The sequence below is a fragment of the Ciconia boyciana genome, chromosome 2 (assembly GCF_034638445.1).
Source record: "Ciconia boyciana chromosome 2, ASM3463844v1, whole genome shotgun sequence".
NCBI classification, from domain to species: domain Eukaryota; kingdom Metazoa; phylum Chordata; class Aves; order Ciconiiformes; family Ciconiidae; genus Ciconia; species Ciconia boyciana.
This window is the reverse complement of record NC_132935.1, coordinates 137,958,826-137,978,881: the sequence shown is the minus strand read 5'-3', so window position 1 is coordinate 137,978,881 and position 20,056 is coordinate 137,958,826. Positions and strand designations below refer to the sequence as shown.

At 37.7% G+C, this 20,056-nt stretch overlaps 1 protein-coding gene across 1 annotated transcript in view; it reads right to left on the bottom strand.

The window, feature by feature from the left end:
- VWDE (von Willebrand factor D and EGF domains) overlaps positions 1-20,056 on the bottom strand; it is a 40,593-nt gene that overhangs the window by 9,177 nt on the left and 11,360 nt on the right. The window contains exons 5-20 of the mRNA XM_072851479.1: positions 19,771-20,030; positions 18,171-18,260; positions 16,672-16,816; positions 15,761-15,975; positions 15,366-15,439; positions 13,067-13,340; positions 11,571-11,779; positions 10,134-11,119; positions 8,766-8,902; positions 5,675-5,830; positions 4,948-5,052; positions 4,458-4,572; positions 2,277-2,527; positions 1,940-2,159; positions 1,244-1,381; positions 587-649 (exon numbers count right to left, since the gene is read on the bottom strand). Of these exons, the coding sequence (XP_072707580.1) occupies positions 587-649; positions 1,244-1,381; positions 1,940-2,159; positions 2,277-2,527; positions 4,458-4,572; positions 4,948-5,052; positions 5,675-5,830; positions 8,766-8,902; positions 10,134-11,119; positions 11,571-11,779; positions 13,067-13,340; positions 15,366-15,439; positions 15,761-15,975; positions 16,672-16,816; positions 18,171-18,260; positions 19,771-20,030 (3,438 nt within the window). The remainder of the gene's footprint in view (positions 1-586; positions 650-1,243; positions 1,382-1,939; positions 2,160-2,276; positions 2,528-4,457; positions 4,573-4,947; positions 5,053-5,674; positions 5,831-8,765; positions 8,903-10,133; positions 11,120-11,570; positions 11,780-13,066; positions 13,341-15,365; positions 15,440-15,760; positions 15,976-16,671; positions 16,817-18,170; positions 18,261-19,770; positions 20,031-20,056) is intronic.

The window sequence follows — 20,056 nt, the reverse complement described above, 5'->3', positions numbered from 1 at the left end:
AGCAAACCATTGTGCAGCCGATGAAGAATTATGCAGCACTAGCAGTGGAGTGAGAGAGTTTTCCTCCTCCCCCACGAACAATTCAGAGATAAAGGGAAAAGACACATGAGAATTTCCTGCAAAGAAAGCCCCAGCAGGCACAGAGCTGGAAATGCCAGCAACAGTGTTTATGGAGTTTTGGAATTAAGACATTCACTTGCTATATCCTTCACCTTTCCTTTGAGTTGAAGTAGGAAAATGGCATTCAACATAATGCCATAAACTTTTGCTTATCTCGTATAACAGATGTCCTTATCCCCATGTTTCCTATTTTATGTCAGTGGTTAGTCACAAAAACAAAAGGCAATGGTAAGAATGTCATACATCACACTGTCAATAAAATGACTTGACTGACCTAAGGGATTTGTTGATATTGACATTTCAGTCTCATTTTTCACATCAGAATACAACCCCAGTAATGAATTAAATTGAGTCAAACTGAAAAATTAAAGTGAATAACATAAAACTGACTAGAACCTTTATTTGCCACCTATATTATTATCAGTATGTGAATCAGAAATTCCGTTTTCTTCATGAAAAAAATCACCTTTATTCCCTCCAATTTCTCCTGTGGAATCCCTTCTTTCAACATTAGTGTCTTCAAAGCTTTCTAAAAACAAAAGATGTGAAGGCACATTAGTAGTTACTTTTGTTCAACTGCAAATAAATTACAGAGTTAAAGTTTTATACATAAAATAACTCAAAATTCAGAAAGCAGATAAAGAGTAAAAATTGTTTCTTAAAAGTTTTCAACAGAGTATTTTAAAAATACAAGTTATTCAGTAATTGCATTGTAAATAAATGTTTGGGCACCTTGTTTGGCAAGTGCCTTGATTTGGGTAAATAGGTCTATGTTAAGCAATCTAACAGAAAAATATTTTGTCAATAATTGCTCAAATTATGAAAATAATGCAAAAAAGATACATTTCATTGTATTGTACTTTGATATAGAAGAATTGGGGTATTTTGTATCTATTTTTTCTAGTCATCTGAAAAAGTGTTTTACAACTATGTGACCCAGAGCAGTCTGATGTTGTCATCAACTGAGATTCTGTCCCAGTCATCAAGTCAGAGACACAGTCCTGTTTTGCTGACTACTGAAAAGAGTTCTGAGTTACTGTTAGAAACATGAAGCACAACCAAAGATATTTTATCTGAATGACAATAAGATAACAATGTTCTTCTGAAAAACAAGTACTTTTACCATAACATGACTTCCCATCTCCTTGCAGATTATTTGGGCATGGACCGCAATAGTAAGAACCAAAAGTATTGAAGCAAAATACTCCAGGGAAGCAAGGACTGGACTCACATTCATCTACATCATCTTGACAGTTTTTACCTGCATTGAAATACAGATTTTTTTTTTTTTATATAATACTGTGCCATTAGACTTTGACAGTGTGTTTATAAAAGTAGAATGTATGCAGGTGCTGAAATACAAAAAGGACATCTATCAAGTGCAACAAAGTATTTCAGTACATCTAATATGTACAGCTGACTAGGTTTGCTATTCACATTTTTTCATCTTATATCAAGTATCTTGCTTATTGTGAAATATCGAGAAGATGGGCTGTGGGGACTACATGTTTATCTGCAGGCACAGGAGGAATCACACTGTAACCAAACACATCACTCCTATGTTTCACCATGTTGCTGAGTTTACCTCTGTGGAGGAAAACAACAGAAATTTGCTCTCATGATATAAACAACCATTGTATTCATACAAGAAAAATCTTGAAGTATATCATATAACTATCACAAGACCATAAAATTTCTTCATACTCTAACAGTAAGCTATTTACAGTCAAAATTTTTTTAAAAAAATTTAGACATAACATTAGAAACTCCTGTTTATCACTAAATGTGATAAATGCATATAAATAAAGTAGCAATTTACCTTGAAGTTCAGGTGGACATTCACAGTAATAGCTGTTTATTCCATCCACACATCTGCCAATACCACACTGGTTAAGTATACAGTCATCAGTATTGACTTGACAGAGATCACCTTCAAATCCAGCCACACACACACAAAGATATCTTCCACTTCCAGGTGGGAAATTAATGTTTGTCACACATGAGCCATTATTTAGGCAATCACACGATTTTACACTGACCTACAAGACATGCCCAATAAGACAGTTTTCATTTTTTAATGAACCAGCAATGAGTTTTGTAATTAGATATCTTAAACATCTTACTAGTAGGTGTCATTTTACGGTAATATTCATTACCTCTATTTCTACCTTAGTCTTTGCATTGCAGTCATCTGTCAAAGAAAATGTTAATTTATGGAGATTCATTGACACAGCTTTCCACAAAAGGAGACCTGATGGGGAAAGACTGGCACCTTCTGGACCAGAATCCAATGTGAAATGAATAGCAGAACCCTCTGGATCTGAAGCCAAAAACTGATATACAAAATCTTCTCCATAAAAAGTCTGTAGCATACCCTGAAAAGTTTCAAGCACTGGAGGCTGGTTGTCTGTAAAAAAGGAGATATTTTCCTCTTTTAGGCAAAAGTTGCAATATACTTATAAAAAATAAAAGGAGCATATCTTTCTATTAAGGAAGTCACATGTAATTATTTATCTTAAATTCTGATGTCATTTGAATGGCACAGGAAAAACACTAGATATTTTAACTGTAACAACATAACCAAGAAATTATTTATACTACGCAGAGCTTGTAAAGATGCAGTGCATCTATACATAGAAAGAACTCTAAATTTATCAAATTTAACCACTGTACTTTAACTATGCAGAGATAGTTTGCAAATGAAAGTACAGGAAGCCATAAAACTCAGAGGTGATTGGTGTTTCCTTTAACAAATGAATAGACCTTGTTAAGCAATACTTGGGAATGGGCTGCAGTGACTATCTTGACAAAACTGAGCATGAGGTGATGGAATAAGTTATTCACTCATTGTTCCTAGGAAGGATTTCAACCACACAACAACTTACTCACTGGTAAGTAATAGTCTATTTAGATGCCTGCACTGTTGCGCTCTAACCTATTTGGCAGGAATAACTAGATTTCTAGAGACATCAGGTAAAAACAAACAAACAAAACCCCAGTACCAGGACAAGTTCTGTGAAAGAGAGAAGAAGCAGCCCTGGGGAGAGTGTAGGTTTTGAAGTTGAGACATAGGAAGGTGACTAAGATTGCTATGTTTTGGGTTACAGTGAAGTGACTGCTCCAAGCAGGAACCCACTTGCTATGGCAGGAACCCACTCGCTATGGCAGAAGAAGCTGTAATCAGTGTCTCAGCAGTCAGATTCTGACACCCTGTGCCTAATGTCATCCACTTTGGAGAAGAGGGTGCTCCTTGGTTTTGGGGAATTGCCTCTGGTTTACATTCTTCTCCCATTTCTGACTTTAGCAATATTGAATTCCAGTCCGTGGCTGTAACATGGAAATCCCTTGACTCCCCAACTGCTGGATGAGTTTAATTTCATTTGTTTCATTCAGGTTTCATTCTTTTGGAATAGGTATAGCTACCTTGGCTTTCACTACAAGTTCAGACTAGAGAAAGATTCAGCAAGACAGGCACCAAAAGTCCCACTCATATAGGACCGTTCCCAATCTAGGCGGTGTTGCCAGCACATTCACCCATGAAAACACTGATGGAACGCTTGTATTTGAGATGTTATGGACTTGGGTGGATGGGGCAGGCTGGATGGCTACTAGTAAAGCGCCAAGAGATGTCCCATTTGGTGAAGGGACCAATATGATTTGTATCTCCAAAGACTAAGACCCAAGCCAAAAGAGCTACAACTTCTAGGCTAGAACTTTGTACTGTGGAGAAGGAAAATGAAGAATCTAGAATTGGGTATTCTTTTCATAGTGTGGTTTCTAACTGGACTGAAGTATGACAGCCTTGGATATACTTTCAAGTATTTGTTTAGGCCATGTATCTATGCCATCAATGTGGACTATGTCCAAATATTAAGTGGCTAATTAATATGACATGCCATTAATTCAGTTTGTGTTCTCCTCTTGTTTGGTATCAGAGTCATTTGTTGGAAAATATCTTTTATTCCTAAATAATGAAGACAAACGTTCATCGATGTAGCTGTGCCAAATATCAAAAGACTTCAAAGTGCCAATTAGGCTGAGAGTTGTTAATTTTCATTAGTTACTTGTAATGGCTACTGGGGGGGCAGGGCAAGGGAAAAAAAAAAAGCCTGACTTTTACACGTATGGTCTGGAAAACAAAATATTATTTTCAGAAATTAGGAGAAATGTGAGATGAAAACCAAGATCAAATTACAAGCTAAAGTAGTGGGTACTAAGCTTCAAATGAAACACTTAACTAGTTAAACTTAAAACTTCACTATTTCCATAAATGTAAAAACTTAGTAGATTTTCAACTTCTTGGTATTAAAAAAAACCCACAACTATTCAGAACTTACTTTCAACAACTGACCAAGTTAACTTTGATATGTCAGGTCTGCAGAGTAAGCAAGGGCTGGTTGGATTTGTGTCACCTTCACCGTAACAGAGTCCATCTATGTTGCATGTTTTCTCCTTTTAGAGAAATGACAACGTGAGTCATTAATTTTTGGTTATCAAACAGTAAATCTGGATGAATTTGTAAAGTGTCAAATAAAATCTAATCTATTCTGCACTTCCACTAAACAACTGAGGTTGTTTTTAAATCTAAACAACTGACAGCATGTTTGGTTTTATTTGGTAATTATATGAGGTGCTTTTGGTTTGATTTTTTTTTTTCATTCAAAATTGCCTCATCCCAGCTTCTCTTTCTGTGCTTATCATTTCTGTGCATGGAAAATTCCTGTTGGAAACAAGAACAGGGTACGTTCTGCTGATTTTTCTAGATTTTTTTCTGCCTGAAAAGATGCGTATTTTCATAATAAACATAGAGAGTAATGAAATACATACCTTTAATGTACATAACCCAGATTCTTGTGGTTCACATATCTGACAGGCTCCATCATATAATATCATTGTTTTAGAGTTGCTATAAATGAATCCATCATTAGAAATCTGCAAGATGTACAGTAAAAATGGATTAACGTATTACCAGCATATCAGGTATCAACGTATCACCAGCATGGACTGCTAGCATGAGCTTCAACTCATTGATAAACACCTACATTTAGCTGTTTAAACTCTCATAATAGTAATCAGAAATCTAATCAACCTTGCAATAAGTCTAGGCAGATATCTGACCAACCACATGTAGGTGTCTACTTTGGGGTAAATTGAATAGTGTGTAGGCTCTATTGACCTTATTGACTCAATCTGTGTGAGAGCTCAGATATCTACCTCACACAGGGATTCGTACATGTAGACTGGGCTCAACTCAATTTTCCCATAAATGTGTCTAAGGTCATTTGAAATGCTCTAGGGTAACTACCTGACCTTTAACTTCTGCTCTTGAAGAACGTGCATCTCTGTAGGTCCTAGGTTGTATCTACCAGTCCCTTGAAGAAGAACACTCTCAAATGGCACTCAACACTTCAGCTTAGGTGATGAAACTGAGACCCCAAATTAAGCAAGCTGAGTTCCACCTTTAGTACCATTAAAAAAAGGATAATATCTATGTGATATATTTTCATCTTAATATGAATATCTGTAAGTGAATATTTGAAATTTCTGTGAGTACCTTTATTTGCCACCTGGCAATGGGTTTATCATCAACCAGATCCATGACATCAGACTGCTGGCCATCATTTGGTAACTGGCAGTCGACAGTCCTGGCATTTTGGAAGGCAGCTGGCATAGTTAGAGGTTCTCTGGGAATCCATTGTCTATCGCTATACTAAACATTAAGACAGAAAATCTGTTTTTCAGTGAAATACATCATGAAAATATTTTTATCAGAGAAAAAACACACGTAGTGCACAGTGTTTGAACAAGTCTAATGTCTCTGGATTAGAATGCAGTGAGAAATATTAAATGCAGTGAGAAATATTATTTGCACACATAGATTTCTACCTAAGCCTGCTACTGTGGAAGAGAAGCCTTTCCTGCCGCACGGCCCTTTGACACTGCATTGCCAAGGACAAACAGTTCTTCCAGCTGGAGAGTAATGGGAGGGTTAAGCAGTGGGTGATCCTCTAACAGCACTGATCTGATGTATAAATGCCTCTATCCCTCTTCATCTCTGCTCCCATGAGAGGACAAGCTTTAGTCGAAGGAACAGATGAGGCTTTTGGCAGGGCTCAGGTATCATTTTGGGTGCTGGGGGAATACTGGCAGTTAGCCATTAAGCCCTTGCACAAACCAACAGATTACACCATTAACCCTGTAAACTTTTCTTCTAAACTGCATGAGGACAAGTCATCCAAGGATCTGTCTTGGGAGTTCAAGGTAACAGAATAGGGCTGATAGTACTATTTGACTGAAGTATTGATGTGGAAGCAGGGATAAGCATACTGAAAATAAAGTTAGATGGAAGTAAGAATCCAGACAGACTAAGAATCAAGAGAACAGCAGGATCAAAATGATTTTGAGCTTGACTAGGTTTTACTGAGCTGGTGCATTTTTCCAGTTACTAGAGCCAATCAAGACATTTATTCAATCCCAATCCTGACATGGGAAGTCATCTGCTGCTAAGGCCTTGCATTTTTTTTTTACTAACAAAAAAATAACAGAAAAATAAAAACTTTTGCTGAAAAGACATACGAGCTGTTTTTGTTCCAACCAAACATTGTTTTTCTTTCAACCTATAATCAGTTAAGGAATTCACAGCAAGGGTGAGTAAAAGCGTAACAGCTAAATATTTCTAAATATGTCATTTTGAGAGCATTTAGTACTATAACCTTTGAAATGTGATGCAGTCTCTTTCTCCAGAAACCTTTTGTTATTAGCTGGAGGCAAGTTCACATAATTTTTTCAGAAACATATTAACCTTTCAAAAACCAATTAAAAAATCTTCAGATCTACTAGCATTCTAGCTCGTTAGGTTCATAGAAAATCTTACTTCTGCAGTTCGACGTAAGTAAGAAAGAACTAAAACTGCATTTTCATTTTGGGGAGGTTAAACACACTCTCATCCTTTACAAAAATCTTAGTAAATTCCGGATCTGTGTAATCATAGGTTCCTTGGCCATTTCCTACCCAAACCTCTATCAAGAGATGTGCAGTAGTCCTGCATCTGTGAGGTACTTCAATACAGAATTCTCTGAATCACTTCTTTTAGCATCATGCACAAGACCTAAATCCTTCCTAACATGATAGGGCAGCCCATGGACAATGAATTTGATATAACCTTTCAAAAGTGAAAATATAAAAAATAAGAAATTCAGTGTGTACTAGCTCTAAATTCTGCCAAAATGCCTCTTCTATGAAATTTTGATCATTTAAGTTTAATCTCAAAATACGTGGAGTTCTATACTGTTGCAAGTCCACTGACATTTGCATAAAGTCACTACTACTCTGGCCTGAAAATTAAACAAACAAAACTAAACAAAACAAAAAACCCCAAACGTCCTTTCTTTTGTATTTTCAAGGAAAAAATTCTCAGCTTTCTCCTCAACTGCAGATAACAGCAGTAGTGTTCATTTTCTAACCTGGCTCTTGTCAGTGACAAGATCAGCAATAAAAGTGATTAAATAGAAAGTTTTTGTAGTTTGGAGCCAAATACATCACCACAAAGAGTGTTATATCAGAGTACCTTGCCATAAAGTTAAAACTGAGACATTTCAAACTGTGGTAAGTGAACTCCCAATAATTGTCTCACTGTGAGCTTGGTCTAAAAGTCTTTTAACCTAATGGAGTGTAAACTTACACTTGACTTTATCATTTCAAGCCAACTTGCAGATGAGTGGATACATGTTGTGTTTAAGAAAAATCTATAGCCAGCATTGCTTAATCTGTCAAAATAATTTTAGCATCTGCTGGAACTAGCTAAGGAAAACTTTTGTCTGAAGAACAAAATTTTCCCATTGAATGGTTCCCCTTTCGCCATCTCCCCCCACACCAGCATCATCACATCAATGAAACCCAATTTTACTTTGAAGCTTTTTTATTCTCACGTGACATGACATAAAAAACTTGACATAAAAACTTGTAATTGCCGACTGTTGTTATTCCAGGCTCACACTGGTAAACTGCTTGTAAATTTGCTGTGAGTAAGTTCTAGGTCCGAGTAACAACAGTCTCTCTATACAGATTCCTTCTAGTTTACAGTGCAACATTTTTAATCTCCTGCTCAAACCTGGGGTATAGAGCTGACATATATCATTAAATAGCCGTGGTATTCTACCCCAGGGAAATGGACAACACATCAAAAATGCCTTTCTGTTTTTGTAACAGATTTATTATGTTTATAAAAGGGCTATTTCAAGCATTAGATTTGAGGCAGAAATCTAGTAATGTCTTTAACCTTGCTGTCCTTTTTCAAAGAAGTGGTACTTCAATTCCTCTCCATAAGCACTTAAAAAAACCGAACAATGATGTACTGGTTGTTGCTAATAGGGCTGCCCTTGCCCTTTTCTGATGGATAGCTGCCATATGCTGTTATCTCCCTCTTGGCTGCTGAACATTCCCATTATGTTTTGTATTTCTCTTATCATCGAGGAAATGGCAATCTTGCAAAGACTTGAGTGTCTGCTGCAAAGTGCTGAGTGCCTTTGCTTTTAGCTTCTACTAAAGCATTGGGTTGTACCCACATCAATGAATAATGTTAGACAGTTTTTTCCTCATTCTCTGAGAAGTTTAAAATGTAATTGTTACTATTCAGGGAAACCTACCTGTAATTTGGTAATTTCACATTTCAGATTCAATGAAGCCCTGAAGCCATGTCCAAAAGCTCTCACTGATGTGCAGTCATGCTGTCGAATATCGCACAGCCCAGCATTCTCCAGCTCTGTAATTTCTGGAGCCTGGTCTTCAAAGTAGAGATTAGACAATGAATGTCAGTATATTAATGCATTCATAAGCATTCACATCAAGCATATGTTTATTTCTCTATCCAACTAAGAAAACTATGTAAACAACGAAATCTGGACCCAGCTGAAGAAAGGCATAAACAGAAACATTTTTTATTGTTAAAATGAATTTTAACTTTAAAGCTAGGCTTTTGTCTTCTCTTGGAAAGAGAGTATTGAAGCAGAGTATTATGAAGTTCTTGAGTATTATGAAGCAGAGAAAATATTAATCTAATAACAAACACTTGTGAATATGTGTTTTGCTTTCTCACCTATGGTTCTTTACATCACACTTGCAGAATAAAATCTAAATGAAACTCAGGCCCACAGGTTACAGTTATGCAGTAATTTATAATGGGAATTTTTTGTTTAAAGACTAAACAAAAACATCTCAGGTGGAAGTTATTTCAGGAAATAAACTGACAAAGATTAGAACACTCAAAAATAGTTTTTATGAAACAAAACCAGTTTATTTGACTTCAAGAGGAATAAAATATTTCTTTTTATTATTCTCTTACCTCTTTCTCTATTTGCTTTTAAATAGGTCACTAAAACAAAAACACCATTGCAAACCAAAATATTAACAGTTTTGTTTTGAAAGGGTTTTGACTTTTGTAGTACTTTTCATACTTTTCCAGTGTACCTGCTTAACTGATTTTTAGTGAATGTCTTATTTACCAGAAAAAAACCCTGCCCAGCTCTATTTGCTGTAGTTCTTTTTTCTTCACCATCAATTCTGCTCCCACCAAATCTAACAGTTAGCTTACAGAGATGCCACATCACCAGAGAGAAAAACATCCCACTTACAGTTAATAAACAGGATCACATAGACTATGAAAAATCAGCGAATGGATGGATGTGGCAGATCTTCCCTGAAGAAGACAGCATGTGGAAACACTGCTAATCTCTTGGGGCAATACTCTGGATTACAAACTCACTGAGTGGTAAATTTTTTAAATCTGACATATCAGAACCAAAGCCCATGTTTTGCCCTTCGGAAACAAGAGGGCTGAATAGAAAACAATTATGGCTGTATTAAACTGGAACTAAATTGCTGGATAATGAACAGAACCACCGTAGGGAACCCTTGTCAGCGTACAAAAGCAGGAGAGAAAGGCAGCAAAATAAATATATGTTGCACAAACACTGAGAACATTATTTAAGTAAATCTCACTTTTTCCCCCCACTTACCAGACAGCATGCTGCAGTCATATGAGCTGTAGCCTTGAAAACATGCACAGCCCCATTCTGTACATTCCCCATTACCATTGCAGAGACTGGGACACTTTAATGCAATAAGCAGGCTCTCAACTGACCCTTCAAGTTCCTGTTGGTTGTAATTTATTTCTTCCAGAACTCTTTTCTCACATTCATTCTCTAGAAGAGCTAGGGAAGCTTCTGCCCAACTGAGGTCATCTTTCAGCAGCAAATCTTTAACACACATATTGATCGCATCCTCTATTCGCCGGCCAAGAAGGCCACCACAAGATCTTCCTATACTGGAATTAGCTATTGCCTGCTGGCATAGTAACAAAGCGCTAGACTCAGTGAGGCCAGAAGGTGTGGGCCAAGAAGGAAGAAACTTTTGGTCTGTGTCAGTGGCATGGTCCTCTGGGAAAAAATAACTATATCCCTCTAAGTCTGTTTGGCTAAGACTTTGGAATAAAAATACCGGATGGTATTCATAATAATTTTGGCGCTTCCCCCTACTTGTAAAAGATTGACTTTTGTGAAGACGACTGCTGTAATGGTGAGAACTTCTTCTAATGCCTGAGCTTGAAGTTCCTTCTCTTTCTACACCAGTATTTCCCACTGAGGTTGCAGAGACACGTGTGTTTACTAGTGATGTTTTGTGAAGTTTTGTTTCATTATCCTCCCTCTGCAGAAGTGTAGATGAATCCATTTCATGTGCAGATGAACGTTTCTTTAGGCCTCTGACAAGATCAACAGGACCAAGATACTCAGCAGTGACATCCAGTCCTGGTATCAAAGAAAGAAATCTACCATTTTCACTTTCTTTACAAGACAGAGGAAGTTCGGACTGAGAAACTGTCTCTGGTTTATTCACTGATTGATATAATCCAGCATCTTCAAGTGCGCAGTCACAGAAGACTATTTTTCTAGAAGATGTAAAAGAAGCAGGTGTCTTGTCAAACAAGCTATCTCCTGGTGAAATTCTAGAGAAGAAAGAAAAAGGTGAAACTGTATCTTAAGTATTTTCATTGTTTTAGTAAAGCATTAACGTTTTGCTTTTTGTTGTTTCATAATTCTACAGCATAGATCACAGAATCTGCAGCATACAGCTATATTTAAAGACCAGTTAAATCACAAAACCATGAGAGTAACTTATAACAGAAGAACCAAGAAGACCAGATATTTTCTATATACCTTGATACTTTGTTCAAAACCTACTCAAACTAATCTTACATCATACTACTTAAATACTAATTTGGCACTTCAGTTTCAATTTCTCTGAAATTAATTATGGAGTGTAACGATGGCATTCTAACATTAACTTAAGAATCTAGAAGGATTTTTTAATTATTATTTTGACAAGTTTTTAAGAGCGTAAAGGAAAGGTTGAACCAAAAATGACGACATTTGATTGAAACTGAAGTGTTTTGTTACCTCCATTCCTTAATAAAAGAAAAAGGAACATTAGCATGGTTTGGGATTTCCACCCCGCTTGCAGTGTGATAGTCATTCTCCGCACTTCCATCAAAGGTGCCACAGAGTCCCATTGTATGTCTGTAATCTGAACTGGGTGCCCTAAGTGTTATGCTCATTCCCCATTCACTCACATCAGCACGAACGAAAGCTCCAGAAGAAAACAAAACCTAAAAAGAGATTGATGATATCATCATGAGAAACATGATTTTTATTTTACCTAATAAAACCAGGTATGTTTGTTGGGAAGGAACAATTGGAAAAGGCCAGGGATATAAAGACATCCCATTAAATTCTTGCTCTAACTATTCTAGATCAGAGAAATTTCGCTATTTTTTCTTTCATGAAGCCCTGTAAATAAACCCCCTATACATCTCAACCTTAGCAGGTAGCTAGATGGTGCACTATAGGTCCATAAAGTTCATCCATCATTAGCAGGTATATTGTGGAAGGTCAGTGACTGCAAAACCACAGAGAACCAAAGATCAGCTGGGCTGCTCACTCTTCACATGTTAGCGTATGGAAAGGGATGATTCTGGTAATACGAATAGACTCTTTGGCAGCACCTTTCTCAACCTTCTTTTTGTCACCTACATGATTCCCTGTGTTAGTAACTTATAGAGTCACTTTCTACCTGAGCAAGTCACTTAATTAAGTCTGAGCAAGTCACTTAATTTTTCTGGTTCCTCAGTATCCTTTTAATTTCCCTATTGCCTAACGTCATCTAAATATTTCACATCTGAGGTCTTCAGACAAAGTGCTTCAGATAAAAGTTAAATATTTAAAATAGTCTTATACCAAAAGCCAAACCCAAGTTGAAAAGGCATATCTGTTTTTATGGCTTGCCTTCCAGACCAACAGAGTGATTAAAGAGCAATTGAGGGTTTCATTTCTACATTCTGCTTCATTTTTACATTCTGCTTCATTTGAAGTTCAGTGGAGTCCTACAGCAATTCTATCTGCAAAAGAAAAGCTACAGGAAATTATACAAGCAAACGTGAATGTTTCATCTGAGGGCCACATTCTCTAGAGAAACCATCTACACCTCTAATTCTGTGGATGTCATTTGGCATACTTAATTATCTGCATGCACAGCCTTCCTATATGACACTGGCATGAGCAAAACACAGCACACAGAGATCTCATTTTGGAACATTAGGGCTGCTAAATAAGTGCATATTGAATCTGAAAACTGCGCCTTCCACACAAGGGTTGTATACTGTGATTGACAACATGGTTCCAGAAAGGTATGCACGTTGACACATCCTTGGTTTTGAGGACAACATCTTTCACTTACAAGCAAAACACTGGCCAAAGGACTATGATTGTAAAATAAACATTATGGTATTGCTTAATTTAAGAAAATAAAACATGTTTTAGTTCTGAAGTTGGTGTGAATTGTTAAAAATAATTGCTGAGATAACCATTACATCCGCAAGCAATTATTTACTACTTACTGTTACTTTTCTTCCTAGGTAGGATTCAGTGATTCTGACATTACTTCCTGTTGTGTCTCTATTTATTACAGATAAGTGTGGCTGTGACTCATGTAGCTGACCACTGCACATGTCAAATGCAATTATATCACTTCCTTCTTTGGCAACAAAGCCACAGTTACAGGATGCCGGGTAGTGAAGACTTCCACAGTCCCACTGGCGAACATGAACTTCAAAATCTCGAGACGTACTCTTATAGAGAACAAATGTTCCTGTTTTAAAATTGTCATAGAGTCTGGAATCAAAAGAATAGCATGTGATATCACTTTGGTTATGAGATAACTGTATCACCACATGTCAGCAACTTTATTTTAAAACAGGTTTCTAATATTTGGTGAACTTTGATACCGCAACTTATTTTCCTGCATCAGAAAAACCAAACAGTACAGCCCACAAACCAACACACAACTTTGTTCTGAACAGACACCATCACATCTTCCTCTGTGCAGCTCTAAATCAAAACAATTAAACCTGTTTTACAGCAGAAAAATAAGGAATAGAAGAAGGATCATGAGTGGAGTATATGTAGACAATGGTTGTGAATAGAAACATAGCCATAAAGTCACTGCCATTCTTTGATTTTTTTTTTAACAGTGCTTATGACAGGGAACTGGAGGGTACTTCTCAACCTTTGTGTTTCTACAGCAGTACACCTATGCAGCAAGAGCAATAGGATGCATAGCAGTGTGCATGTGGGGGGCAGCTGCTGAAAACTGCATAAGTACCCTTGACAAAATGATTTAGAAAGTCACATACTTTTAAAAAGGTCTGCTTTATTAAGATAGAGATGGGGACTGCTTATTCCCAAAGATTCGAAAATCATTTAAGATGAAAACCATAAATAGCGACTTCCTTTTTTTTTCTTAGTGTTAGTCATCTGTTCCCTGAAGCAAAGTTAAAATAGCCAATTTAATGATTCAGTGGTGAGAAGGAAAAAGAAAAAAAAATAAAAGAAAGACAAAACCCCAAACTTTTGCTGCAAGTTTAACAGCCTCTTGGCTATAAATGGCATTTGACAGTTAATTGCAGGATGGTGATTTGCTTTGTGTATAATGGGTCAGCAGACAAACTGCAGATGGCTACCCTACTGGGACTGCACAGGATTACCCGTGATTCAGTAAGGACAGTTCCTTTTCTATTTGTTTCCTCAATTTGTAAAATAAAGTAGCAACGGACTTTATCCATAAAAAGAAAGTTCTTCCCCCGCAGCATCACGCTTCCAGCCAGACCATATCACAGTAAATCATCGCTTCATAAGAAAGCTTGATCACAATGCATCGATGGTTAAAATGCCTCGTGAAGCCATCCCTATAATTTCCACTGAAGGAGGAACTGCAAGATCAGGATAAGCCCAGTGAATTTATTATTATTATTGCTAGTCACAGTGCTACCAGAGAAGCAATTACAACTTGTCTTTTCCCTTCCGTTATCAAGTTCACAAGACGAGTGGGGTTGTGGGCTGAACATCCTTATTTGGAGGCAACATAGCCTCTTCTTCTCACCCTGCCACTTGAAGAAATGTGCTTCTGCTGAGCAGAGAATATATAAGTCCCAGGTGTGGAACCTGTGTTTGTTTTGACACCTTCCATGAATTAGAAACACTTTGAAAGACAGCAGCATACCAAAACCATGCCAGCTGTGGCCAAGGAAGCTGTCTTCGCTTTAGAAAGAAGGTCAGTGATGTGCAAGTGACAGCAGTGAATAAGTTGCTTTCAGTGCCGTTAATGAACTCAGCACAATGTTACACAGACAGTAGATAGCTTCTAGCAACTTGATCCTTACAAGGATTCAGATACTGACACCCAGAGATAGGGAAACTATGCTGTAGATCAGAAACACCTTTGCATTAGAACAGTTTTGCCTAATCAATAATTTTATCATTGTTCATATTTAATAACATTTCTCTCTTTCATAGTCAACACTCTACAGCAACCACTCCTCTCTTGGCATACTCCTCTAAAAAGGAAAACAGTCCGTTTGCTTCACTCTTTTGCCACAACCCCAAAACCTGCATTTAGAAATACAAATATTACAAACATCATCATGACTGGCAAGTTTTTACTAACTAAAGCACGTTTATCCTTATTGTCCAAGAAAGAATGTAAAATACAGAGTGCAGTTGTGGAAAACTACAGCTAACTTTTATCACCAGCACAGATTTTAAATAAATAAATAAATAAATAAATAAATAAATCCCACAAAAAACACCCACAAAAAATCCCAACACACTTAAAATTAAGAGCAGCAACCCAGTGATTACCTTCCATCAAACGTAATTATATGAGGGTCAGTAAATGAGTAGCAGTAGGCAGTGGGTAGATCCTTTACTGTAATCTTCAAAACAAAGAAGCACATAGTAAGCCATGTCAGATTAGGAAATAAGCAGACTCAAGCACATTATTTATCTTATGATACTAGTTTACATTCTAATAAATATATTATATTATACTTTTAATCAATCTGAGTAGTTAATATTAAAATGTAAAAAAAATTAATTCAAATGAAAACGCAGCATTTCAATGAAAATAAAACAATGGAAAATTGACCACTTAGAAATCTTGGTGTGAGTCAGCAAGTCACAAGTGAAATAGAAGCTTCATTAACATCAGCCACATTCCTGGCCAGTTTACAGAGCTTAACATGAAGATTTTCAACCTGTGTGCTTTCTGGAACATAGCCATTCCATAGGAAATTCTCACTGGATATAGGTTCGACTGCAATTCTGGTAATTCTGTCTCCATCCTGCATAAAGTCTGTCACAGCAGTGAAATAAATTACAGCTTGACTACAGATTCCGTTATTGCAGGGTTTCTGGAGAAGATCCACATGACAAGAAGAAAGAGCCAAGTTTAAACCTAACTGCTCTTTACCTGTTTTAATGAAAACACATCATTAGTGAGTTTTCCTCTAAATAAGTCACATTTTGTATACTACTGTTAATATAGATACTAACTTATTTACAAACATTTTCATAAATTGAAAGAATTATGCATTTTTCTTGGGTTGTCTTGGGGGTCATGCAAAACCCCCTCTCTACATCTTCATACACACACCCAAGAAAATGGTTTTGAATTTTCCAGTTCGATAGACAAATGGAAATCATGATAGGCTTGCTAATGTGACATAAAAATGGTTGTCTGCATAGGCGAGGCTCCTCCTGGTGTTCACAGGACTTGTGCTTGAGAAAGTACTACAGAAAATGGTAATAATAGTAAAAAATAAGGACTTCATGACCTAATATACAATACTTGCCACACAACAGGTCAACAACATGAACTGAATTATAAACTTTGCAAGTATTATGGTATTCTGTCTATTCAAGTTAAAGAATATGGCTCTGATATCCATAGCTGCCAAAACCACCTGCTAACTTCAACAAGTAATGGATTATGGACACGTTCTTCCATACTTTCAGCAGCAGTATATACAGCCTGTGAATATTTTGTTTTAACATTTTAGAAAGTATTTTACAGTGTAACAGCTTCTCCAAAGAAGGAGACCAGCGGGAATATTTAGAAAAACACATTAAGCATACAAAATGCAACAAAAATCAGGATAATACTTACCTTCATCAACAGTATTTAATGTTAGTGAGATTTTGCAGTCACTTTCAAGCTGGCTAAGCTCAGGACAAGGAATAGGAATGCTACTTTCTATTGCCAGCCTGTATTCCTTCCCGTCTTCTGATATATCATATGTTTCTGGATGTATCTAGACAGAAGAAATTGTACTTAAAATGAAAGCTTCGTGAGTAAACTACAGCACTGCTTACTAACCAGCTAGGAGTACAGCATCAAGAACTAAAGAGGTGGAATGGTACGGTGCATGCCCTGCTCCACTTGATCAGGCTTATTTAGATGGTCTGAAGAGCAGCGGCATACTGGGCAGAAGATGAGGACACAGCAGCAAGAGTCTTGAAGAGGTGGGAATAAGGGGCAAGGATAAGGAAAAGGCAAGAGTAAAGGCTGGCTAGAAAGGTAAGGAATTAGCAAACCACATTAGCACCCCAAGAATGTATTCTCTGGGTAACTTCTGGAAGCTAAAATACAAACAGTTTGGTGTATTGTCTGGGGGGAAGGGAGGGGGAAGCTACCTACAGGCAACAGGGTCCAAAATAATTTGGAAGCACCGTATTTCTCCTGGGATTCCTCTCTGTAAACTTACAACACAGTTCATTATACATGCATAATAAAAAATGCAACTAGAGATCAGTAACAGAGGCCTACAGCTGAGCCTTGTACATGGGGTGAAATCTGAACACAGCCTCACAGGAAAACAAAAATGCATTCACACTGTGCAGTCAGCACTACAGACTTGCACTTACGTGAGATAAATCTGGGCCCTGATCCTGCAGAAACATAAGCTCAGGCTTAAGTTTACGAAGGTCAGATCCTTAAGTCAACAGGACTATTCCCAACATGTAATGACAGGCAGTATGTCCTTCTGGGGTTGGGGTCCCATTCCTGGCCAGCAAATGGGTCCCTATAGCTATATCCACAGTAGGAATTAAAATGAGTTTGGAGCTTGGCCTCCGACCAAGTGGCACGGCACAGCTCATGTCCCGCTTTCCCTCTCTAAGCCCAGACCAGGTTGCCCTCACTCTTCCCTTACCCTCACGGCCAGCTGGGAAGAGGCCCCGGCCTAGGCTATCCTGTCAGCCATGTGCTGGGAGAGCCTCTTGGCCCAGGCCAAAATCATGCCAGAAAAGGCAGCAGCAGGTAAAGGTAATGGACAACAGTGGGCCAGGGCTCTGGACTGAGCCGTGGCCCTCCTAGTTTACAAATACAGCGCGAGTCGACTCTAGCTGCTGGAAATCAAGGCTTTCACTAGGTGTGCGAGTTGCCAATTCCGCCTTCCTGCACCTTGAGTACATGGGAAGCATAGAAACAACTTTAACTCTTCTGCTTTTTGACAAATTTAAGTTCACCACAGCCAACAACATGCTCTGTTAATTCACAATTAATACATTTTGAGTGCCTTCTAGTCAGAGGACTGACTGCTGTAGCAATACTCAGAAAGATTGCTACTTTATTGTAAGTAAAACATTATTTTATTTCAAAATTACCTTAATGCCAGCGAAAAATTCCTTGCTCTCAACAGAAGAGCTTTGTATATCCGGCTTCTCCATGAAAAAAGCAGAACTGCTACAGTAGACCTGTAGAGCAAAACCAGCATACTAGAATACATTTTTGGTATGAAGCGGTCACATGAAGACAAAACCCAGCCATCGTGGGTCAGTTTGATGGATTTATCATGCCCAGTCTTCTGTTTGCACCAGAAGTTACCAATTGCCAGTGGTGCTGCTTAAGAAAAACAGAAACAGATCGAGCATCCTAAGACCTTTTCCTGGCACACTCCACCAGTGGTGCAGAGACTTCTTGAACTAAAGGCCGCATACAAACCATCATGTTTAACAAGCACCTAAGTCTCCACGGATTTAACAAATCCTTTCTGGAGCATTTCTGCACCCCATGACATCTTGTGAAAATGTATTCTATACTTTATTACATGTTATTTACTTCTTTTTGTCTGTTTCACATTTTTTGCCTTTTAATTTTGTTGAGTGCCCATTAGATCTTAGATTATGCAAAACAACCATCTTCTCCTCCTCCTCTTCTTACTATACTTTTTTCCTGGTGTTATGGGCCTGGATAATCTTTTTCAAGCTGAAGAATTTACTGTGCTTTCCCTCCACTGAACCAGTTCCATGCTACTAGACACTGTGGTTTTGCATTTTTTCTTTGTTTATTTTGCTGTATCCCTTTCGAGATGTGTTGACCATACATGCAATATTTCAGATCCTGAGGAAACCGAGGATTCATAGCAGCAGCAGGTAGTTTATGACCGTGCCTTTCCTTTTGACTGTCACTGAGCTAACGCTGTCAGGCAACTATTCACAAAGTCCCCAAAGGATTTTTGAGGATTAGCAATTGCTATTGTTGTCCATAAGCCATCCAAGCAGCCTGGCTTTGGCTTGAACACACATGCACACACACACCAACCACGTGCTTTTTTTTTTTTATTTATTTTGGCCAGGAAAAATGAAACTGTATTTTGGTATATACAGGTAGAAAGCTTATTGATTTTCCAATGCTTAAGCTTCTCAAAGTTACCACAAGAGCTTAGGTCTTGATTCTGCTATCACGGAAGGTAATGCAGGTACTCCCACTGCTTTGGATGGCAAAGATTAAACCATTTAAATCCAATCCTATAGACAAAACCATCAAGCACCAGCTCATTATTGATTCAGACAAAAGAAATCTATCTAATGAATCAACAACACAGCTTCTCACAACCCCTAGCTCTTACAGCCTCTCACTTAGATGCAGCTGCATCCAAAAATCCTCTTAATTTACAGTATCAAACAAAATCACAGTAGAGGGTGAAGAAGATGCAACTTGAATAAACATTTATCTCCTGGAGGCATGCTACACTGTACTGAGACAGACAGTCTCAAAACCTTAACGGCAGTGATAATTACTGATATATTCTGTGGTATTTCCGCATTCATATGGGCACTGCTGGTGTAAACAACAACTAGAGGCAGTATGCTTCTGCCAAGAAAAATTACACAGCAAGGTGCTGGAACTCTGTCTCTAACAACTGTTAGTGTCTACTGAGCCATATTTACTGAGCCAAGAGATTATAACTATGTTTTAACATACTCTGTCTCCAAGTCTGACGTTTATCCCATCTAGTTCTAGAAGTGAGAATGTATGAACTCCTGTTTCATGTTTCAGTTCTTCTTTGATACCTTCAGGAGAAAGTCTTGACCAAGTTACAATGAATCCGACCGAGCTGTTTGCAAAAGGAACGCCAAAGGTACACCTTAGGTAAATGCTGCCTTTGATCAACTCTGCTACAACTTCAGGAATGGCTGGTAGTGACGGTGACACAGATGGAGACGATGAAGGAGCCAGGTTACCTAGTCAAATAGAAGTGTGGTTTGTG